This window comes from Balaenoptera acutorostrata, chromosome 12 (genome assembly GCF_949987535.1).
Source record: "Balaenoptera acutorostrata chromosome 12, mBalAcu1.1, whole genome shotgun sequence".
Classification (NCBI taxonomy): domain Eukaryota; kingdom Metazoa; phylum Chordata; class Mammalia; order Artiodactyla; family Balaenopteridae; genus Balaenoptera; species Balaenoptera acutorostrata.
The window spans coordinates 73,846,794-73,871,746 of record NC_080075.1 but is presented as its reverse complement, the minus strand read 5'-3'; the positions used below and the strand labels follow the sequence as shown (position 1 = coordinate 73,871,746).

The 24,953-nt window shown below is 39.5% G+C and overlaps 2 protein-coding genes across 2 annotated transcripts in view; one reads left to right on the top strand and one right to left on the bottom strand.

Moving 5' to 3' along the window:
- The window catches only part of ASXL2 (ASXL transcriptional regulator 2), a 279,668-nt gene that overhangs the window by 246,291 nt on the left and 8,424 nt on the right, over positions 1 to 24,953 (bottom strand). The gene's annotated exons all lie outside the window — the stretch shown is intronic.
- The window catches only part of RAB10 (RAB10, member RAS oncogene family), an 83,023-nt gene continuing 58,156 nt past the window's right edge, over positions 87 to 24,953 (top strand). Inside the window, exon 1 of the mRNA XM_007191273.3 lies at positions 87 to 748. Within this exon, the coding sequence (XP_007191335.1) occupies positions 622 to 748 (127 nt within the window). The 5' untranslated portion in view covers positions 87 to 621. The remainder of the gene's footprint in view (positions 749 to 24,953) is intronic.

Below are 24,953 nucleotides of genomic sequence, written 5' to 3'. Positions count from 1 at the left end.
GGGCCCCCACACCCTCTGGTGCGCGTGCGCAGAGGCGGCCCGCAGGGCGAGGGCGCGAGGGGAGGGCGGGCGTACGTCCTTGCGTGCGTCTCAGGCAGCGCGCACGCCGGCGTGAGAGGGCACGGGGAAAAGGTGGCTCTGGCCGGGGCGGCTTGGCTTCCTGTGGCTATGTAGCTGAGCTCGTCGGCTCCGGGTCCTCCTTCGCTGCCATCGCCGCGTCCTAGCGCAGAGCGGCTGCTCGCGAGGGATACTGTCTTCACGCCCGCCGCTCTCCCTCGACGGCCGAGCTTGCTTGCTCGCCCGTGGGAGCGTCCCGGCCGAGCAGCCCTGAGGGGGGAGGGGAGGCCATTTTGTCCCGACCGACTCCCCGGAACCGGGCGGAGCGGCTGGGAGAGGCTGCGGAGCCGCGGTCGCCGCCCTCGGAGGCACCGGACGCAGCCACCGTCGGGGCTTCCTCGACGAGGCCGTTCCTAGGTCGCCCGCGCCCTCTCGAGCCCTCCTTTTTCCCACGCTTCCCCGGTCCTCCGGCCTGAGAACGCCCGAGAGAGGAGGAGTTGGCCGTAGTGAGAGGGACCGATCCCTTGGGGCCGCCGGCGGCGAGAGCCTGTGCCGCTCCTCCCAATGGCGAAGAAGACGTACGACCTGCTTTTCAAGCTGCTCCTGATCGGGGACTCGGGAGTGGGGAAGACCTGCGTCCTTTTTCGTTTTTCGGATGATGCCTTCAATACCACCTTTATTTCCACCATAGGTAAGACCTGTGGGGGGGGGGTGGTGTGCGGTCTCTGCATCTGCAAACCGTTTCTTTTATTCCAGACATCTTGCTTCCAGTAATATACGCCTTTGTTTCAGTGATTCTGATTCCAAGCGACAGACCCAAGTTACTGTTTGAATCGGCATTGAGCTTTCTGGGGCGGGGTCTTCCCAAGCTTTGCATCCGGTCTTTTGCTTTCAAGTCTCACTCTGCTCAGTGTCTGCTGTTACAAAATATGCAGCATTAACAGCGTTCTAGAATCCTATTTCTTTAAGCGTCTGGATTGGCTTTTTCCATGTTGGTGTGGCGTTACTAGCTGTACGATATTTGTAAGGGATTTATTTTGGTGGTTGGGACTGAAGCACTAGGAGTCATTTGGTAAAGGCCTGGATTCATACTTCAGGGCAAAGAGAAGATTCCATGTGGTCTTAAAGTAAACTTGAGGATTTGTGTGAGGAATAATTAAGGCAAATTAGAAGGGAAAAGTGAGTTGTTCGGCGTTGACTAACCCATTGATGTGTCAAACAATTGGAGGCTCTTCGTGCTTGGGGTGGGACTCTCTGGCATGTTTGCTCACCGAGCTGTTCGAGACATCAACAGAAGCAGTAATCTAATGGAGACGATCAGCTTCTGTCCTCGAACCCGAAAGAATGAAGTTCTCCCTTCTGTTTTACTCTAGAATTTACAGGGAACTGTCTTGCCAGTCATAGCCTTGGGACTTATAATGTACTTTTCACCTCATGTTTCAGAATTATTTAGTGTGAAAGTAAGAGCTAAAGATTGACCTTTTAAATCGGTTTCCCGTTTAGGAAAAGAAAAGGGAACGCTCTAGGAAAGTCCCATTTGACTCTGCTGAGAAAATTTAGTGCATTAACACGAATTGTGTTAAATGGGTTGTATGTGAAATCCGTTTTTTCCCCACACACAATAAATATCTTAAAGGACACATGGTTGTCTCTGTCACTTGGGGCCCAGAACACAGCGTTCGGGCAGTGCAATGAAACCCATTTTTAAGTGTAACTAGTTTTATATTAAGATGATTTTTTAAAGAAGCAACTGTAGTCTTCTTTGAACTCTGGGAATTGTCACAATTAAGCTGATTTCAAACAGTTTATAGCATTTGGAATCGTTGATTTGGATTTCTTGTGATAAATATTTGTCAGCTACTTAATTCATTTTCATAAAACAAATTTTACTGAATTTAAATTGGGCAAGTGATCATTTTAACTAGGTTTTGATTTTACTCCCTTTTTGGGGGGAGGGGGTTCATTGTAATCATTATTTTCTGAGTGTCATACTGCTCTCTAGACCTGTCATAAATTTCACGAAACTTAGAACTTGTTCTCTGCCTGTGGTTTAGCACTTCCTACCACTATGTTTACTTTTAATATTTCCACTTTTAGCTGTATCTGGGTGGGTCAGGTAGTTAGATAGTTCAGTAAATATTTATTGAGCACCTAATGCTAGGCACTGTTTTAGGCACTGGGGATAGATAAGTGAACACAATAGACCTCTTAAGGAGCAGTCTAGTGAGGACAATCACAATAGAGTGTGGAAAGTGCTACAATGGGGGTGAGCATAGGAAGGAGGGGTGACTAGCCTAAATTAGGCGCTTGCATGGAGATGTCTAAAATGAAGTCTGAAGGACAAATAGGAATTGGACCACAGGGGTGGGATAGGGCCTTTCTGGAAAGGGGAGCATAGAATAAACCTGTAGTAAGATCAGGGATTTAATTCATGTGGTCAACTTTAACCTGTCGTTGAGAAGGGTAGGGGGTGGAGGGTAGGAAGCAAAACATTAACTCCATCTACTCTTGTCTTTTTTTTTTTTTTTCTTTTTTCTTTTTTTTTTTTTTAATTGTATAGCTACTTTATTTATTTATTTATTTATTTTTGGCTGTGTTGGGTCTTCGGTTCGTGCGAGGGCTTTCTCTAGTTGCGGCAAGTGGGGGCCACTCTTCATCGCGGTGCGGGGGCCGCTCTTCATCGCGGTGCGCGGGCCTTTCACTATCGCGGCCCCTCCCGTTGCGGGGCACAGGCTCCAGACGCGCAGGCTCAGTAGTTGTGGCTCACGGGCCCAGCTGCTCCGTGGCATGTGGGATCTTCCCAGACCAGGGCTCGAACCCGTGTCCCCTGCACTAGCAGGCAGACTCTCAACCACTGCGCCACCAGGGAAGCCCTACTCTTGTCTTTTTTAATGAGTGCATACCCTCAACTAAAGCCCAATCCTGTAAGATAATGACATAATCTTCTTGTGTAGTCTTTCTTTTTTACTTTTTTTTTTTTTTTTTTGGCTGCCCCGCAAGACTTGCGGGGACCTTAGTCCCCTGACCAGGGATTGAACCTGCGCCCTCTGCAGTGAAAGCTGGGAGTCCTAACCACTGAACCGCCAGGGAATTCCCTTGTGTAGTCTTTTTACTAGGGAAAATGTGTAGTAATTTGGGATCAGACCTGCTGGGTTGGAATCCTAGTTCCACAGGTTACTAGTTATGGAACCTTGGCAAGTTAATTAATCTCTGTCTGCTTGTTTCTTCTTTAAATAGTGTTAATAATAGTACCTATCACATAAGGTAGTTGTGAGGATATTATGGGTCATTGAGAGCAAAGCACCTAGCATGGTGCCAGGCACAGTGGAGGAGCACAGTGCATGCACATTAGCTGTATATGGAACTCGTGACCCTTCTGCTGCGGAAGTGAGGCAGAACAAGTTACTTTATGGATTGACTGCCCTGCATGCAGTGGTCACACAAATATTTGTTAGTGCTCTGCTAAACAATTCACTTTAGATTCTGAAACTTTCATATTTTGATATAAAAGTGTTTGATATGTGTGATACTTTGATATATAAGATATATTGAACAGTGTAAGCTGAGAAATGGATAAATACATGGGTGTAAAATTCTGAGTACAGCTCCAACACACTGCATGTATTAGCTCTGTGTGCAGGTTTAGAAGTCTGCTGGCATCTTACAGCAGTGCATCCAAAAGAAATATAATGTGAGTCACATAGATCATATTTTTTAGTAGCCACATTTAAAAAGTAAAAGAAGTATTTAATACTATATTTTAACTCATGTTATCCAGTCTTAAAATTTTATGTAATCAAGATTAAAAAATAGTTGAGACACTTTACATTCTTTTTCTCCAGAGTGTATGTTATATTTACAGCTCATCTCAATTTAGATTAGGCACATTTCAGGTGCTGAGTGTGGCTAGTGCTACCGTATTGGACAATGCATGTTTAAACAGTATAAACTAGCCAGTTGGCTAATGTGCAGATGATTAGAGATACTTGGAATGTGTGCTACTTTTAGGACATTTTAAATTTCATCAGTTGACTAGGATGTTTTTTTGTTTTGCTTTGTTTTTTAAAAAATCTAGAGCACTCTCTAATTATGAATGATACTGAAATTTGAGTTGTCACTTGATTGTTAAAACCTCTTGAGGTTTGGACAGAAGTAGTTACCTTGCAGGTATTCAGTAGGGCCAAACTGCCAGTATAACGCTGGCCCTCATTATTTTAGGCACAGTTATTTCAATTACTTATTGGTTATTGATTCTTGGAAGAAATAATTTTTATAGGCTTATGGTGCTTACTCACAGTGCTTACACAGACTACCGTATTTAAATTTTTCTGTATACTTTCACTTCCCACACATCTATGCCAGAAATTGTGTATGATGTTTATGGTCAGATTTATTGCAGACAGAGCTGTAAAAACAAATTACTGGTATGTTCCACACTCACCAATCGCAAAGTGAATCCAAGGGCACTAGAATATAAGCTGCACAAGGGCAGAGGGCTTTGTCTTTTTTTTTTTTTAGCTGATAGATGCTAAGCACCTAGAAGAATCCCTGCATTTAATGGGTGCATGGTAAATAGTGAATGAAGGCAGGCAGACAGACAGGTAGTAAGTATAATCAGCATCCTCTAGAATTGGCTAGTTTTATTTTAACATTTCTTGTCTATCTATTTTCTGAGCATTAAATATGTGAAGTAGATTGAGGTCAGATTTTACTTAAGAAAATCAGCTGTTTGGCTAATAGAGTAATTTTAGGGTAAAACTGGTCTTGGAAATTCAGATTGTTGAAGTATTTGCTAAAGAGAGTTACTGGTTTTGGATGAGCAGATTTCATTGGTTGATTTGGCTATAACCCTGTTGGCAGTATGAGCTCAGGAAAGCATTACCCTTTCGTGATACGGTAGTTACTTGGACTCGTCCCAAAGCAGAAATTTTTAGTAGGCTGTTATACTGAAAGTGCTATCTTTTGGTGTTGTTAATCCTCCCTCCACCCCTCGACTTCATATTACTTTTTCTGTAAGGACTGTCTTTCACTGGGAAATGGAGTCTCTGGGTTCCATGTAAAAAATTAAATTGGTAAAGGCTCTTGCCTCTGGGAGGGGTATAGTGAACACACCCTTTTTGTTGTCTTTCTGAGTGTTTTTACTAAGCGTTGGAAGAGTAGGATGGTTCCACTAACATGCATTTAAGAATTGGTTTATTTAATTGAAATGAGCCCATTTTATATGGAGACGCTGCTTTTTAGAGAATTGAGCAAAACCTTTTTCATATTAAACGTGACAGGACTTTGCTGTGACACCCAGGCAGTGGCTCATGCTGCAGGAATGCCAGTGTGCCTAAAGAATTTCTTTCTTTTTTTAAAAAAAATTATTTATTTATTTATTTATTTTTGACTGTGTTGGGTCTTTGTTGCGGTGCGCGGGCTCCTCATTGAGGTGGCTTATCTTGTTGCAGAGGTCCGGCTCTAGGCACGCGAGCTCAGTAGTTGTGGCACGCGGGCTCGGTAGTTGTGGCTCATGGGCTCTAGAGCGCAGGCTCAGTAGTTGTGGTGCACAGGCTTACTTGCTCTGCGGCATGTGGGATCTTCCTGGACCAGGGCTCAAACCTGTGTCCCCCCGCATTCCCAACCACTGCGCCACCAGGGAAGCCCGCCTAAGGAATTTCTTTCATTTGAACGTGTATTTTTTTTTTTTTAATTTTACACTTTATTTATTTATTTATTTTTGGCTGTGTTGGGTCTTCGTTTCTGTGCGTGGACTTTCTCTGGTTGTGGCGAGTGGAGGCCACTCTTCATCGCGGTGCGCGGGCCTCTCACTGTCGTGGCCCCTCTTGTTGCGGAGCACAGGCTCCAGACGCGCAGGCTTAGTAGTTGTGGCTCATGGGCTCAGTTGCTCCGCGGCATGTGGGATCCTCCCAGACCAGGGCTCGAACCCATGTCCGCTGCATTGGCAGGCAGACTCTCAACCACTGTGCCACCAGGGAAGCCCCTGAACGTGTATTTTTAGGATTGATTAAGAACTGTCCTGAGATTTTCCCAAAGAAGATACACAGATGGCCAGTAAACACATGAAAAGATGTTCAACATCACTAATCATTAGGGAAATGCAAATCAAAACCACTATGTGACGTTACTTCACATCCATTAGGATGACTGACATCAAAAATTAACTTTGGTTAAAAAAAAAAAAAAAAAAAAAGAACTTTGTCATAGACTTATCTGTTCGAGTCCCTGCTTTCAGTTCTTTTGGGTATATACCTGGAAGTGGCATTGCTAGATCATACCATAATTCTATTTTTAATATTTTGGGAAACCACCATATTGTTTTCCACAGTGGCTGCACAGCTTTATGTTCCCATAGCACTGCACCAGGGTTTTATTTCTCCACATCCTCACCAACACTTGTTATTGTCTGTTTAGCAGCATTATTCACAGTAGCCGAAAGGTGGAAACAACCCAAATGTCCATAGACCAATGAATGGATACACAAGATGTAGCATATACATACAATGGAATATTATTCAACCTTAAGGAGTGAAATTCTGATAGATTTTACAACATGAATAAACACTGAAAACACTATGCTAAGTGAAACAAGCCAGACACAAATGGACAAATACTGCATCAAGTCATTTATGTGAGGTGCCTAGAATAGGTCAATTCATAGAGAAAGTAGAATAGTGGTTACCAGGGCCTGGGGACTGGGTAATGGGAAGTTATTGGCTAATGTGTACAGAATTTCAGTTAGTGGGGAATTATTGCTTAAAGGGTACAGAGTTGCAGTTTGGGAAGATGAAAAAGTTTTGGAGATGGATAGTGGTGATGGTTGCACAGCAGTGTGAATATATTTAATGCCACTGAATTGTATACTTAGAAATGGTTAACATGCGCAGAAATACAAATACTGCATGATTCCATTTATATGAGGTATTTAAAGTTGTCAAATTCATAGAAACAGAAAGTAGAATAGTAGAAAGTAGAATGATGGTCTCCCAGGGACTGGGGGGAGGGGGAAATAGGGAGTTGTTTAATGGATATAGTATAGTTTTAGTTTTATGAGATGAAGGAGTTTTGGAGATCTGTTGTGTTACCAGTGCGAATACGCTTAACACTACTGCACTATACACTTAAAACTGGTTAAGTTGGTATATTTTTATGTTATGTGTTTTTTTTTACTGCAATTAAAAAAATGGTTTAAATGGTCAATTTTATGTTATGTATATTTTACTACCAAAAAGCCCCAAAAAAACTCTTTGCCACTTGACACAGCTCTCTAAAAGAGCATTTAATCACAGACAGCCCCTCACTGTTTCATGTGATATCTACTGTTAACCAGTGGTCGTTAAATCAAGAGGATCCTTTAAGGTACTTTCCCATGCTTTATTATTACCGGTCTGTACTTTCAGATACTGAAGGCAGGTTTGTCTTTTTGTTGTGTGTATCTACATAGATCTCCTTGGAATATTAATACAGGAGAGTACCCTGCAAAGAATTTTTTTTTCTTTTTTTTTTTTTTTTTAGCTGCGTTGGGTCTTAGTTGCTGCGCACAGGCTTTCTCTAGTTGCAGTGAGCGGGGGCAGGGGCTACTCTTCATTGCGGTGAGCGGGCTTGTCATTGCAGTGGCTTCTCTTGTTGCAGAGGAGCACAAGCTCTAGGCGGGCGGGCCTCAGTAGTTGTGGCTCGTGGGCTGTAGAGCACATGCTCAGTAGTTGTGGCGCACGGGCTTTGTTGCTCCGCGGCATGTAGGATCTTCCTGGACCAAGGATCGAACCCGTGTCCCCTGCATTGGCAGGCGGATTCTTATCCACTGCACCACCAGGGAAACTGAGTCAGGAAACTGAGACTGATGAGGGGAAGTAACTTGCAGAAGATTATATGGCTAATTAGTGAAAGAGTTTTGACTAAAATCCACATCCAATCCTGTTCATGGCTGTGTTTCTCATCCTGAGAATTTCATTGTTTTGTTTGAAAAAATTAATGATAGGATCATTCTCCTACTCATCAATTTTAATTTGAAAAGTGGAGTTACAGTGGTTTATTGTTGTTTTGTCTTTGTTTTGACAGAAGTGGGAAAGTAACAAGTCTCAGTACCAAATACCAAGGGGTTTGTTCAGGTTACTTGTCTTTTGCAAACAGAGCATAACACAGCAGAGCTGAGCTTATAATGTTAGAAATAATTATTTTATTTTCAAGAATTATGGTGTATAATGGTATACGAGATGTGGCAAAGGAAATACTGATATTTCTGTTTGGTTTGTAAAGGGAAAGAATGATAGGAGAAATACTGTCAATCTGTTTCAACTTTTAACAGTACAGAGTTGCCCAGCCAGTGCTGTGATAGCAATTGTGATTAACAGAGAAATAGGGGCTTGTTGAGTTGATTTACAAATAAGAGATCATTATTTAGCACAAAATATAAATTTGTGAATAGCTAAGAGATCTGCATGGGAAGACTGCTTGTGGAGATGGTTCAGTCCTAAAGGTAGAGTGTAAAAGAGCTATAGAGAGTGTTGAGACCATTGTCTGAACATAAAGACTGATAAAAGTCTTGTAAAGGTCATGGATTTGCTTCCTTCAAAGAGGTGAATATTGGGGGTTAATGGAATAAGTCCTTTAAATTTGGGTTATAAGAAAAGGAATTTGAAAAGATGACTAGAGTAAAATTTTGGTGAAGAAAACTCATCTGAAGGTAAATCTCAAATGAGAAAAAACATTATCTTTGAAGATAGTAGTACCATATATTTTGAGTTACAAGCAAAAGTGATTGCTTGATGTTTGTCCTTCTTTCCAGAGATGAAAAATCATATTTTTGGGGAAAACAGCAACTGGTGATGGAACACTAAATTTCCAGCATGACCCAGAAACAGAGCATCCAAGGTTGTAAAACATTAGAAAATGGAAAAAACCATTATTCTGGAGACCCAAAAAGTACAATGTAGCAAAATCAGAACAGAGGACAGTATTGATTTGTTTCTTTCATATCAGTAGCAATGCTTATGCAGGCTTTTTTTTTTTTTTTTTTTTTTTTTTTTTTTTTTTAATAAGGTTCTTTAGGTTTTTTTTTATTTTTATTTTTTTATTTTTTATTTTTTTAATTGTATAGCTACTTTATTTATTTATTTATTTATTTTTGGCTGTGTTGGGTCTTCGGTTCGTGCGAGGGCTTTCTCCAGTTGCGGCAAGTGGGGGCCACTCTTCATCGCGGTGCGGGGACCGCTCTTCATCGCGGTGCGCGGGCCTCTCACCACCGCGGCCCCTCCCGTTGCGGGGCACAGGCTCCAGACGCGCAGGCTCAGCAGTTGTGGCTCACGGGCCCAGCTGCTCCGCGGCATGTGGGATCTTCCCAGACCAGGGCTCGAACCCGTGTCCCCTGCATTAGCAGGCAGATTCTCAACCACTGCGCCACCAGGGAAGCCCTATGCAGGCTTTTTTTAATTGACATTTTTATTAAGGCAGTTGTAGATTCACATGCAGTTGTAAAAAACAATACAGAAGGATCCCTTGTACACTTTGCCCAGTTTCTCCTAATGGTAACATTTTGTGAAACTGTAGTATAATATCACAACCAGGATATTGTCATCTGTTACAGCACACCAGTCTTACTCAAATTTCTCTAGTTTTACTTGTACTCATTTGTGTGTGTGTGTGTATGAAATTCACTACAATTTTGTCACTTCTGTAGGTTCATGTAGCAACCACCACAGTCAAGATACTGAACAGTTCCAAGGGACAAGGATCCCTTGTGTTCTTTTTTAACTATACCCCTTTTCTCCCTCCACCCCCCCCATTCTCTCCTCCAAAAATTTGTCCTCCATTTATAAAATTTTGTCATTCACGAATGTAATATAAATGGAACCATATACGATGTAACCTTTGGGATTTGGTTTTATTCAGTCGGCTTAATTCCCTGGAGATTCATCCAAGTTGTATGCATCAATAGTTCCTTTTTCATTATTGAGTAGTATTTCATGGTATGCATTCCCCAAGTTTGGTTAATGACTCACCCATTGGGGAACACCTGGGCTGATTCCAGTTTTTGGCTGTTATAAATAAAGCTGCTATGAATTTTTATGTAGAAGGTTTTGTATGATCATAAATTTTTGTTTCTCTGGGATAAATGCCTAATAGTGCAATTACTGGGTCATATGGTAATTGCATGTTTAGTTTTATAAGAAACTACCAAACTGTTTCTCGAGTGGCTGTACTATTTTATATTCCTTCAATAGCGTGTGAGTGATCTTGTTTCTCTGCATCTTCACCAGCATTTGGTGGTTTTACTGTTTTGTGTTTTAGCTATCCTGATAAGTGTGTAGTAATAATCTCACTCGTTTTAAATCGCATTTCCTTGATAGCCAGAGGTGTTGAAAAATCTTCTTATGTTCTTATTTGCCATCTGTGTGTTCTCTGGTGAAATATCTGTTCACGTCAGTTGCCCATTTTCTTTTTTTTTTTTTCTTTTTTTTTTTTTTTAAAGATTTATTTTTTTATTGATTAATTGATTGATTGATTGATTGCTATGTTGGGTCTTCGTTTCTGTGCTAGGGCCTTCTCTAGTTGTGGCAAGCGGGGGCCACTCCTCATCACGGTGCGCGGGCCTCTCACCATCGCGGCCCCTCCTGTTGCGGAGCACAGCTCCAGACGCGCAGGCTCAGTAATTGTGGCTCACGGGCCCAGCCGCTCCGCGGCATGTGGGATCTTCCCAGACCAGGGCTCGAACCCGCGTCCCCTGCATTAGCAGGCAGACTCCCAACCACTGCGCCACCAGGGAAGCCCCCCATTTTCTAATTGCATTCTTTCTTCTTTTTTTTTTTAACTATTGAGTTTTATGAGCTCTTTATACATTTTATTTTATTTATTTGGCTGCGTTGGGTCTTCGTTGCTGCACGCGAGTTGTGGTGAGCGGAGGCTACTCTTTGTTGCAGTGCGCGGGCTTCTCATTGCGGTGGCTTCTCTTCTTGCAGAGCATGGGCTCTAGGCACGTGGGCTTCAGTAGTTGTGGCGCACGGGCTTAGTTGCTCCACGGCATGTGGGATCTTCCCGGACCAGGGCTTGAACCTGTGTCCCCTGCACTGGCAGGCAAATTCTTAACCACTGCACCACCAGGGAAGTCCCTTGAAAGCTTTTTAAAGTTAATTTTTATCAGTGATGTGTACACATATTTGAAGTTAAGTAAACTGCTAAAAGATTTATAGTAACAAAAAAAGCAGTCTCCTGTCTCATTTCCTCTCCATCTTCAGTCCTGTTCTTCAGAAGCATCTTCTACCTCTTCTGTTATATACTCCTGTATTTTCAAAAGATAAGGTATACAGCCATCTCTTGAGTATTAATTTAATATTAGATGAAAATTTTAACCTGTTATAATCTCATCCCACTTTTATCCCAGTTTTTTTTGTTAAATTGATATCCAGTGGTTACATTAATATGCCCATGTGAATATTCCCTATCAAGCCAAATAGTCTGTTATGACTCTATTTCCTTTTTTCTGAAGTTGAAAGTTCTTTTTATTTGATTGATTTCCTTTACGCATTATCAAGTCTTCCTACATCCTCCAACAACCTCTCAGAATGAATTTCTACACAGTCAAACTATTAGAGATATATATATTTCTTCCTGGATACCTCTCTTCTAGGTCTTTCTCCTTCTTGCTTCAGTTCCCTTAGCCTCTCTCATGTGAGATACTGTTGTTAATTTATTGCCTTGGATCATATCATTCTCTAGTAGCTTCTTGCAAAAAGGGTACATGGCAAAGGAAATTTTTTGAGACTTTCCATATTTGAGAATGTCTAAATTCTTTCCTTTCACTCAATTGAAAGTTTGACAGGGCCTAGGATTCTGGTTTGAAAATAATTTTCCCTTAGGATTTTGAAAGTATTACTTTTGTCTTTTAGCTTCTGATGTTGTTGGCAGGTACAATACCATTCTGATTCTTTATCCATCATTTATGACCTAGTTTGTCTCTGGAACTTTTTAGATTTTTAGTTTTTTTGAATTCCTGGTAACAGATCATGTACCTCAGTGGGTGGGTCTTTTTTAAAAATAAATCTATCATTCTCGATACTTGGTGGGCCTTTCCAGGTCCTTAACTTCTTCACGTTTTCTTACATTTTTCCCTCCTGTGATTTTCTTCCCTTTATTTTCTGTTTTTAGTTGGATGTTGGACTTCCTGGATTGATTGTATAATTTTCTATTTTCTAGCTTTGCTAATTCGTTCTTTCTGCGAGATTTCTTTGACTTTACCTTTTAACTTTTCTATTGAAGATTTTATTTCAGCTGTAGTATGTTTAAATTTCTAGTGTTTTTTCTGGTTTATTCCTTAAAATTTGTTTTTAAGCATTCTGTTCTTGTTTTATAAATACAGTATCTTTCTTGGAAGATAGCTTTTTTGACATTTTCTTCTTGACTCTCTTTTTCCTTCGAGTTTTCCATACCATGTTTGTTTTATTCTGTATTTTATTTTAGAGGCCTTCCTCAAATGATTGGTGATTTCAGGACATACATTCATAATTAAGAATGGGTTGTTGAATCAGCTGCACTTCAATAAGATTTTTTTTAAAAGTGCCAAAAAAAAAAAAAAAAAGAATGGGTCTTTGAAAAGATGTTCATGAGCTTTGTAAACATGGGTGGGGCTTTTTAATCTCCCTGGTTTTAGTTTCATCTCCACACTCCACTGAACCTCTTGTTCCTGAACTCAGAGTGTGTCAGTTTCAGATTTTCTAGAGAATAAATCTTTAGACTCCTGCTAGGTCTTGAGGAGTGGTAATATCTGGTTATGTGAAATGGAGACTAGGTCTTGGGGTGTCCTTATATAAACCTTCAATCAGGCCTTTACTTTCTGCCTGGTACCTAATACCTCCTATTGCTAAACCTCCTATTTAGCCGTGAATTGGCTTGCTCCTCATTGGTATCTTCTTCAGTGGGTTCTGAGGTCATAAACTTCTTCATCTATTGTGGTTAGTTACAATGTCTCTCCATTGCAATGAAGGTAAACTCTTTATATTTCTTGTTTTCCTTAAAGTTTTGGTGTGATTTTGGAGAGAAGGGATCAGAAAGATTTTTCTCTTTTAGTTTAACTGGAATTTGAAGTAATTTTTGACTCCAAATGATTTTTGACTCCACTTTTTAACTCATAAATAACATCCAGTAGGATTAGGGATGGATGATACTTTGCTACTGTTCTTGTAAATATCTAGTCCATCCTCAAAATACTGATATTTTTGTTATTTAGGGTAGTCAAATGAATGTAGTAGGGAATCAGAGTATTCACAACAGCACCATTTAAAGGAAAGAGCTTTAATTTAGATGTATAATTCTTGGCTGATTTACTTGGGGGGAAGGGAGAGTATTTTTTGCTTTTTGAACAAAGTATGACTGTAGTCTTAAACTTCAGTCTTTTGCTCTCGATGTATACTATTTTATAGAATACTGACCAACAAATGATTCAGCAAACTCATAATCTGTCAGAGGATTGCAGTGGGTCCTATATATTACAGCACTTGGCTTTGAATGATAAGGTATCGCCCGCTTGATTTTTAGCTGGTTTGAAACCTACTAGTAAATATTTTTCCTTACAAAGTGTGAGTAGAGTTATTCTGCCTCTTTGTATATTCTCAGTCTTGCTAAAATGGCTTTGCCTTCCTTAAATTAGACATTAAATGGATACGTGTGAATTTTTAAAAATCCATTCGTGTCTTTTTGCATATTTTTGTGTGTGGGAATATATAGTCAGCATAATAAATGGACAAGAGTGCTGTGGAAGGTAAATATAATATCAAAATAACTGTTCAAGTGTTAGCTCTTTGCTTAAGTGAGTAAGAATTCTGAAAACTTTTTTCTTCTTTTGGAAAGTTTCAGACCTACAGTAAAGATACTTATTATAATGAATCCTCTTATATCCTTCCTCTAGATTCACCAATTGCCAATATTTTGCTACATTTGGTTTTATGTCTCTTTAGATAGTTTATTTTATGTATGAAGTGGTGTCTGATTCAAAATAGATTAAAGATTTGTATGCCATAGTCATTTTTCAAAAATAAAGTAGGAAATTAAGCTACAAGCCTTTGCACTTGCTGTTGAGGTTTTGCAATGTGTCAGGCACTCTCTGTGAGCACCAGAGATGCAGTGGTGAGTAGTACAACTTGGTGCCTGTCCTTGTGGAGTTTAAGTTCTAGTGGAGAATTTTGAAAAGTGCACCAACATACCACTACTTTCTCAGCACCTAAGTTAGAATCTGATTCTCAGTATCTTTGCTGCTCTTCTAAGACATTTCATATTTGTGGGAAATACAAGCTTTATGCTCTTTAAGACACCTTACTTTTCTGTTCTGTTTTCTTGTCTTACAAAGTTACGTTTGCTATACCTCATGAAAGAAAGTTTTGTTTTGTTTTTATAAGATACAGAATTTTAAACAGTCAGGTAGTAACACTTACATGTATCTAGAGACTAGTCTTCCATTAACCTCTGGACATAATACAGACGAAAACAAATCGTATATTCACAAATCACCTAAATTAAAGCCACACGTAGTACTTAGTGTTTTCTTAGTGCCTTACTGACTTTGTTTTTTAATTCCATTTTATTAGACCCCGAAGAAGCAGCAGACTTTTGTTTTTATGCCGGTGACATGTCCAGCCAGCAGAAATGAGACCAGATAGACATTTAGGTAGGAGACCTGAAAACTAAGACAAAGATTAAAGATTGTATTACCGTACGATACAGTTACAGATTTGTGAATTGATGATTATGGCCAATGAGAAGTTCCTTTTTTTTTTTTTGGCCGTGCCGCACGGCTTGCGAGGTCTTAGTTCCCCGACCAGGGGTTGAATCCCGGCTGTGGCAGTGAAAGCACCGAGTCCTAACCACTGGACCGCCAGGGAATTCCCTAGAAGAAGTTCTTTTATCTTCAGTAGTCTCTGTTGAGGTAGAAAGTTTGATATATTTTGGAGACATAATAAAAAATGAGTTTTGGTGCCTTATGTATGTATAATCAGAGTTTAACTTTTGTGGAATAATTTTTCCACAAGATGCTGGATAAATGCTTTATTATAATAAAATGAAATTATTTCTTGTATTCAGAAAGAATTTAAAAAATTGGGATGCATTGATGGAAAAGTGAAGCCTCAGGATGAATATAATCCAAACAAAGTTATGAGCTTAGATGAGGTAAATTTAAGATTTACTCACTAGTTCTCAAGTATTAGGATTGTTGGAGGATTATCCTTTAAAATGTGAGTGAACAGTTTGGGGGATAAATATAAGGATTTTTTTTTCATGTTGAATGAAACATTTACAGAAGTAATTTCTCTATTTTAAATGGATTCAAAAAGGGTCTGCACACATGTGTGAATGTCAGGACCATAAATAGCATCTTAATGAAACTGGCTTATACCTAAGCTCTAAGATGGACTTCCAGGAAGTCAGCCATGCTCTTAACTTAATATGCCTCCCTCAAGAATAGTGGGCTTTTTGAATAAGTCAGACAGGGTTTAGCAGTTTGTATTTCTCTGTACAATAAAATATTCTAATAAAAGTATTTAATAATAATATCTTATATAACACAGGTAACTATAAATTAAGCAACAGGTGGACAGTTTCCTTTGTGGAGTATTTGTGACTGATGATCAATGTGTGCTTAAGGGAATAAAAATAATTTCAATGTTAACCTGATATACTCAAATAACTAATTTTTACACTATAATATCGTGACTTCCCCCTCTAATTTTTCTTTTTCTTTTTCTTTTTTTAAAAATATGCATGCATTCCTCTTGGGTGTGTATTTAGGGGTGGGATTGCTGGGTCATGGTGTACGCATATATTTAGCTTTGGTAGGTACTAGCTTTCGCAGATAGTACTGAACAATTTTACAAAGTGGTCCTATCAATTTTGGTTCATCTTTTTTTTTAAATTTATTTTTATGTATTTATTTTTGGCTGCCTTGGGTCTGCATTGCTGCGCATGGGCTTTCTCTAATTGCAGCAGGGGGGCTACTTTTCATTGCAGTGCTTGGGCATCTCATTGCGGTGGTTTCTCTTATTGTGGAGCACAGGCTCTAGGCACGCAGGCTTCAGTAGTTGTGGCGAGTGGGCTCAGTAGTTGTGGCTCACGGGCTCTAGAGCACAGGCTCAGTAGTTGTGGCGCACGGGCTTTAGTTGCTCCGCGGCATGTGGGATCTTCCTGGACCAGGGCTCGAACCCGTGTCCCCTGCATTGGCAGGCGGATTCTTAACCACTGTGCCACCAGGGAAGCCCCTTCCCCCTCTAATTTTTCTTCAATTTCTCTTCTGAAAAACTTTATTTAATAAGATGTCTATATGTAGGTGCCACAGATTACAGGACTTTTTAAAAACTTTCTTCTTTAGCCCCCAACACATTTTCTTGAGCTGATTTTTACTTTTTTTCTACGTTATGCTTTTTAGCAGGCACTGTTTAAGTCATTGGTGATGAATATATATATATATATATATATATATATATATATATATATATATATATATATATATATATATATATGAATGCTCTTATTCTTTGCCCTAGGTTGTGGTCTTTCTATTAAATGATGATTTCCAACTCCAGCAGTGATTCAGTTAAGCACAATTTGCCTTTTAAAACTTGCCTCAGTCTCAGGTAACATCTTCATCCTTGACATTCTGTCTCCCTTGGAATGCGTGAGCCCCCTGGAATGCTTTAGCCCCTGCTGAATGGACTGTTTCTTCAAACATTTGCCTTTTTTCCTGATCTTCTATTGAATTTTAGCAAACCTACTGAGTTTAAAATTGCTTCAGTTGAGTGAGAGTTTTTTAGGGAACTGTATTTTCAAATACAGTTTGTTTTATCATCTGTTGTTAGGTGAATTTGTTGGTTGATGGAAATGAGTGGCTAGAAGGGAAGAAATGGAGGTCTTAAAACATTAATTTTAAGGAAAGCATTATAGGTAACTTAATTTCAAGAGTAAATAATTAAAATTTTTTGTTAGTTTGTTCTTGACTCTTCTACTGTAAAACACATCTTCCTCAAAGCAATGGTGTCAGTGTGCCTGCTTGGTATTGTATGATATATGCAATGCAATTGTACATATGTTGTTTTGTAGATTTTGAAATGTACCATGGAGTACTATTACAGCTTGGCTCATCCTCCTTGCTATTTGTCAGTTAAATTTTCTCACATAACTGCCATGATCTGCTTCAGTGGATGATTTTCTTTTAAGACCATATTTGGCTTTCCTCAGCCATTGAATTTGAACAATCTGTGGTGGGTTGATTTTCTTTAAAGATGATAAAGAATGATCCTTTTTTTTTAAATACCTTTATTGGAGTATAATTGCTTTACAATGTTGTGTTAGTTTCTGCTGTACAACAAAGTGAATCAGCTGTATGTATACATATATCCCCATATCTCCTCCCTCTTGAGCCTCCCTCCCACCCTCCCTTTCCCACCCCTCTAGGTTGTCAACAAAGCACCGAGCTGATCTCCCTGTGCTATGCAGCAGCTTCCCACTAGCCATCCATTTTACATTTGGTAGTGTATATATGTCAGTGTTACTCTCTCACCTCGTCCCCTTCCCCACCGTGTCCTCAAGCCCATTCTCTATGTCTGCATCTTTATTCCTGTCCTGCCATTAGGTTCATCAGTACCGTTTTTTTTAGATTCCATATATGTGCGTTAGCATCTGGTGTTTGTTTTTCTCTTTCTGACTTACTTCGCTCTGTATGACAGACTCTAGGTCCATCCACCTCATTACAAATAACTCAGTTTCGTTCCTTTTTATGGCTGAGTAATATTCCATTGCATATACGTGCCACATCTTTATCCATTCATCTATTGATGGACATTTAGGTTGCTTCCATGTCGTGGCTATTGTAAATAGTGCTGCAGTGAACAAAGAATGATCCATTTTTTGAAATACGCAATGACTGTGAAGACAGTGGTTCCAAAGTGTGGATCTCTTCACAGCAGCACCAGCAGCACCAGGAAACTTGCTGGAAATGCAAATTCTCACGTTCTACCTGTCAACTGTTGAATCAGAAATTCCTTGGGTAGGACTCAGCCATCTGTATTTTGATGGAGCCGTCCAGATGATTTCCATACAAGCTAAAGTTTGAGAGCCAAGGTAGTACTATTAAATACATCACAGAAGTAGTTGTATTTTACTTTTTTTCCTCCTTCCACAGTGTATCTTGGCGATCATTCCTCATGATTAGTTTCTTCATTTTTTAAAAACTGCTGCATAGTGTTCCATTAGATGTATCACGATTTAGTTAACGAGTTCCGTGTTTATCAACATTTTGGGTCTGGAGCATAAAGTGTTTAGAAATTATGTGGTGCCGACTGTGAAGGGCCTTATATGATCTGGCAGTAAGCTTGTACTTCATCCTGTAGATGGGGTAGTGAGTGGCAGGATTAGATCCATGTCACATAATCCTGATGCTACCACTGGCTGGGCGAATCGGTGCCACTAACTTAGGGAATATGCTAGTTAGGAGCATGTCTCACAGGCATGACGATAAGTTTTTTTAACCAAAATGCGAAATTTGAGAAGTACATGGTAAATATTCCAAAGGTTTATTGGGGCAAAAACCGTGAGTACTTTAGGATTACGATTATCATAACTAGTCAGATGATTTAAAAAATAGAACTACTGTATGGTTCAGCAGTCCCACCTTTGGATATAGATCCTGAGGAATTGAAAGCAGAGTCTTGAAGAGATTTTGCACACCCGTGTTCATAGCAGCACTTGTTACAGTAGCCATGAGGTGGAAGGAACCCAAAGTCCATTTGTGCTTATCAGGAGCTGGGGGAAAAGGGGCAAAGGAGCGTTGTTTAATGCATGTAGTTCTGCAAGATGAAAAAGTTCTGGAGATCTGTTGCACTACAGTGTGAATATACTTAACACTACTGAACAGTACACTTAAAAATGGTTAAGATGGTAAATTCTATGGTACTTTTTTAAAAAATAAATTAATTTATTTATTTTATTATTTATTTATTTATTTTGGCTGCGTTGGGTCTTTTGTTGCTGTGGCTTCCCCTAGTTGCGGTGCGCTGGGGGCTACTATTCATTGCAGTGCGCTGGCTTCTCGTTGTGATGGCTTCTCTTGTTGTGGAGCATGGGCTCTAGGCATGTGGGCTTCAGTAGTTGTGGCACACAGGCTCAGTAGTTGTGGCTCATGGGCTCTAGAGCACAGGCTCAGTAGTTGTGGTGCGTGGGCTTAGTTGAGCCGCGGCATGTGGGATCTTCCCAGACCAGGGCTCGAACCCGTGTCCCCTGCATTGGCAGGTGGATTCTTAACCACTGTGCCACCAGGGAAGCCCTGGTACTTGTTTTTACCACAATAAAAAAACCCCACATCACAACTAGGTTGGGATTGTATAGCATACATAGTTCAGGCCATACCACCATGGTCATGTCCAAAGCGCACTCAGTACAGGCGTACCTCATTTCACTGTGCTTTGCTTTATTGTTCTTCACAGATTCTTAACTTTTTACGAACTGAAGGTTTGTGGCAACCCTGCATTGAGCAAGTCTGTTTTTCCAACAGCATTTGCTCACTTCGTGTCTCTGTCATATTTTGGTAATTCTCATAATATTTCAAAAACTTTTTCATTATTATTGTGTTTGTTATAGTTATCTGTGATCAGCGATCTTTGATGTTACTATGACTTGCTGAAGGCCCACATGATGGTTAGTATTTCTTAGCAATAAAGTATCTTTAAGGTATGTGCATTTTTTTAGACCGAATGCTATTACTGAATAGACTACAGCATTGTATAAACATAATTTTTACATGCACTGGGAAACCAGAAGATTCATGTGACTTGCTTTATTGTGGCATTTGCCTTATTGTGGTGGTCTGGAACAAACCCCCAGTACTTTGAAATATTTCGAGAATTATCAAAATGTGACACAGAGACAGGAGGAAGTGAGCAGTGCTGTTGGAAAAATGATGCCAACAGACTAGCTCGACACAGGGTTGCCACAAACCCTTCAATCTGTAAAAATGCGCAACGTCTTTGAAGCACAATAAAGTGAAATGCAATAAAATGAGGTATGACTGTACATTATTTCAGTTCATTCTCACACTAATCCTCTGAGGAAATTTGTATTATCCCCATTTTGTTAATGAGAAAATTGAGGATTAGGAACATGAGGTAATTGAGCCAAGAAGGTCACACAGCTAGTAAATGGTGAAACTAGAATTGTTAATCCCGGTCCCTCAGACTCAAAAGCCCATATTCTTTCCAGTACATTATACCAGAGAAGCTGGAAATACAGACTTTTACAAAAGTGAAATCATTTTAAAAAACCTAGAACAAAACAATACTGGCCAGACCTGAAATATTGGTACAAGGGCTACCATTTTGTGACTCATAAAACTTTATTGAAAAGTGTGTTTTCGGACTTCCCTGGTGGCGCAGTGGTTAAGAATCCACCTGCCAGTGCGGGGGACACGGGTTTGATCCCTGGTCTGGGAAGATCCCACATGCCACGGAGCAGCTAAGCCCACGTGCCACAACTGCTGAGCCTGCGCTCCAGAGCCTGCAAGCCACAACTGCTGAGCCTGTGCACCACAACTACGGAAGCGCATGCGCCTAGAGCCTGTGCTCCGCAACAAGAGAAGCCACTGCAATGAGAAGCCCGTGCACAGCAACGAAGAGTAGCCCCTGCTCGCTGCAACTAGAGAAAGCCTGCACGCAGCAACGAAGACCCAATGCAGGCAAAAAATAAATTAAAAAAAAAAAAAGTAGTTATCAAAACACACACACACACACACACACACACACACACAAGTGAGAAGAAAAATATCTTTTACAAGAGTAATTTCTTTGGGTACATAATTTTGGGGATGGTTATAAACAGATTAGATGTAGTTTCTTTATAGACAAAGAATTTGACTTGCTTTTCATATTTTTAGGTTGAAAGAGCTGATACATAGTTGAGATTTTTTTTTTCTATTTATCTCTTTTGTTGATAATTTTAAGCAGCCATTGCTCTTCCCAGCATCAAACATCATACCCCTTAAATGGGACTCACTGGAACGTCAAAATCTCTAACTACCACCAGCCTAAGGTTGTAGGAGCTTTCAGAAAAGGGTTGGAGTTGGTTTCTATATATGATATTTTGTTTGGTTTAGAATATTTTTATCATGTGGTAAATCACTGTAGTAAGTGCCTTTACTCCTGGGCCAGGAAAGTGATTTCCAATGACAGATGCATCTGTTTTTATTTGAATAATATTTTTTTAAATTATATTTAAAGTAATGCCTATTAGCTTAAAAACATAGCATTAGAATGTATAGCATAGAAAGGGTAAGTACTGTGATGTCCCTCTTCTTTGCTGCTAATTGTTGCACATCCTTAATGTAATTTTGATGGCAATACTTTTTTTCAGTACATTTGTGTATTAGGAGGTGACAGCTCCTTGCTTTTCCCTGCCCCCCCCCTCGCCCCCCGCCAACCCAGCTGGCTTAAACAACAACAAAATGTTTATGTGTCACTTTTAGGGTTAGTTTGTTAAATGCTCAGCAACCTCACCAAGAACCCAAGTTATCTTTACATCCTGCCACTCAGTCAGTTAGTTTGTCCTCAGGCTAGTTCTCTTCATTGGTGTGGAGATACATGCAGCAATTTTAGGCTCCAGACATACTGAGTCATAACATCATCCAGAGGAAAAGGGACAATTTTTTCCTCGTGTCTCTTTTTTTCCCTTCCAGCTTTTTATTTTAAAAACTTTCAAATGCACTGAAAATTTGGAAGAATAGTGTAACTATTCACATATATGTCCTTCATGTAGATTTTCTATATTATTAATATTTTGCTGCATTTGTGCACTCATACCATTTGTATTTGTATTTCTTTTATTTGCTAGGCCATTTGAAAATTTGTAAGTAAGCTGCAGATATCATGACACTTCATCCCCTAAATACTCCAGTACGTATCTCCTCAGAACAAGAATGTTCTCTTATATAACTACAACCTCATAGTTACACCCAAGAAATTTAATATTAGTCAGTAGTATATGCTTTATAGTTCTTATTCAAACTGCCTCAACATTTTTGCCTTTTTTGGGGAGTGGTTGGTGGTGTAGGTGTCCAGAGTCCCATTCAAGATTATGCATTGAATTTAGTTGTCCTGTCTCTTTACTTTTCTTAATCTAGAATAAATAAGATCGTGACATTGAGTTTTTTGAATGAGTCTAAATATTTTATTAAGAATGACCCACATTTTGGATTTATTTCCTCATGAATAGATTCATATTAAACATTTTGGCAAAAATACTACCTAGATGATGTGTCTTTCTCAGTGCATCACATCTCAGTGCATAATGTCATTTTGTCCTATTATTGGAGATACTAAGTTTGAGCCCTTGGGTAAGATAGAGCCTGCCGGATTTCTCCATTAAAGGTACTTTCCCCCTTTGTAATTAATAAATTATAGGTAGGGTGATGCTTTGAGATGGTGCATTTAGTAACATTTTACCTGTTGGTTTGATCTATGAATGAATCAGTTATTACATTTTTGGTTGCAAAAACTGTTTGTCTTTCATTTCTTTTTCTCTTTTTTTTGGGCGGGGGGCACACCTCGCAGCTTGCGGGATCTTAGTTCCCTGAGCAGGGATTGAACCTGGGCCCCGGCAGTGAAATTGCCTAGTCCTAACCACTGGACCACCAGGGAATTCCCCCATTTTATCTTTTAAGAGCATAAAAACTCTGACCAGAAGCCCTTTGGCCGGCTTACGTTCACATTTCATTAGCTAGAATTGTGTTAACATGGCCATGATTAAGCAAGCATTTTCCTGACTTTTTTTTTTTAAGTCATATTTCTAAATCATGTGATTATTATACTGCTGTTTATTTATTAATTTTAGACATTATTTGTTGATTTCCTGTTGTGGAATATGAGAGTTTTGAGTCCAGACATTCTGGAGCCAGAATATATAGGAATATAGGAATGGAGGAGTCATTGGTACATGGTGTGTTTGGGGACTGCAGGTAGTACGAAGAGGCGAGAATTCGAGGCATGACAGGACATAAATTGGGGCTAGATTGTAGAAGACCTTAACAGTCTTGTTAAGGAGTTTGGATTTTCTAAGATATCATCACGTAGGGCAATGAGTTCAGATTTAAAGTATGACATTTTTCTCTCTTTAAAAAATGTGCTGTAGTTGGCCCTCTGTATCCGAGTTACAGAGGGCCAACCAACCATAAGGGACTTGAGCGTGCACTGATACCGAGGGATGACTGTATATATACTTTGATGTGTGTGTTAAAAAGAACACAAAGAGATATATACCAAAATATTAACATGGGAATTAATGGAGGCAGAGAGACAGATTTGCAAAATGCTAGGTAGAATCCAAGAGAGAGAGATGATGAGGGTCCAAGCTGGGAAGGTGAGAATTAAGATATTAAAGATTTGGTGTGATTCATGTTGGGGACAAGATTGGTGAGATCAAGGGACCTAACTTAGGTAACTAGTAACTGATATCTTTAACTGAAGTAGTTAATGGTAGGGCGGGGATGGGGATTTCCTCCCCTTATTTGTGAATTCATTTATGTGAGGTCTCTGCTAATCCATATAAACTCTATTGGAAAGATCAAAGGGATGAGCTCTTCAGTAAGTTAGCAAACATGTATTCAGTACTCACTATGGGCACTGTGCTAGGTTGGTGGAGAGTGAACAAAGTTGAGTATGCCTAGTGGCTGGAGTGACCATGTAATTTATCATCCAGACTGAAGTCTGAGAGTGAAAGGGGTGCTAAAAATAGTTACATAATTTGTTGAAATATTTGACACTGTTTTTATTAATTTATTCCAAAACTATTTTAAAAAATAAGAATTTTTAATTCTTAAAAATGAATGTCTGTTTTCATGAAAGTAAAACTTTTTTTTCTTAGTATCAAGTATTTGATTGTTAAAAACATGATCCAGGCAGAATAGTCTTTGTGTCATAGTCATATACCTTTATTAACTATTAACTTTGTCTCTAATGCCATGTCCCTTGTATTTCTGTGAAGAATGTGTTTTTTCCAGTATGGTTGCGTTTTTTAAATAGAGTTTTCTGCAGTTCTCTGAGTTGTATTTTAGGGTTTATATATTGCAAATACATAATTGGAAATTTCATTTGGCACTTCCCTTTTTGCGACCTCTTATTTTCAAGAACTGCAATTTGCCAAAGGCTTCAAAGCCTGAAGATGTTTTTGGCATTCCACTTCATTAAATACTTTGATTAAATACTTCCAGCTGATTTTTAAAAATGCAACCAAAATTTAGAAGACTCATTTATTAAAAAAAAGTTCAGTACCACTGTAGGATACTTAGATTCATGAAGTAGTTCTTTAAAGGCTCAAACAGTTCTAAAATATGATTGAGGACATGTAACAAATCACATGCTGCCCGTTCATTCATATGTATTATTAACAGCTTGATCACAGGTTTTATAGTTGAGTCACTGTGTGTATTTCTAAGGTTTAACATCTAAAGCTTGTCTTTCAGTTGGTAGAATATTGTAGCCTTTTTGTATGCAGTTATTTATTTATTTTAATTTTTAAAAATTTATTATTTAATTTATTTATTTTTGGCTGTGTTGGGTCTTTGTTGCTGCGTGCAGGCTTTCTCTAGTTGCTTTGAGCAGGGGCTATTCTTTTTTTTTTTTCAAATATAATTTTTTAAAAAAATTATTTATTTGTTTATTTATTTTTGGCTGTGTTGAGTCTTCGTTTCTGTGCGAGGGCTTTCTCTAGTTGTGGCAAGCGGGGGCCACTCTTCATCACGGTGTGCGGGCCTCTCACCATCGCGGCCTCTCTTGTTGTGGAGCACAGGCTCCAGACGCGCAGGCTCAGTAGTTGTGGCTCACGGGCCCAGTTGCTCCGCAGCACGTGGGATCTTCCCAGACGAGGGCTCGAACCCGTGT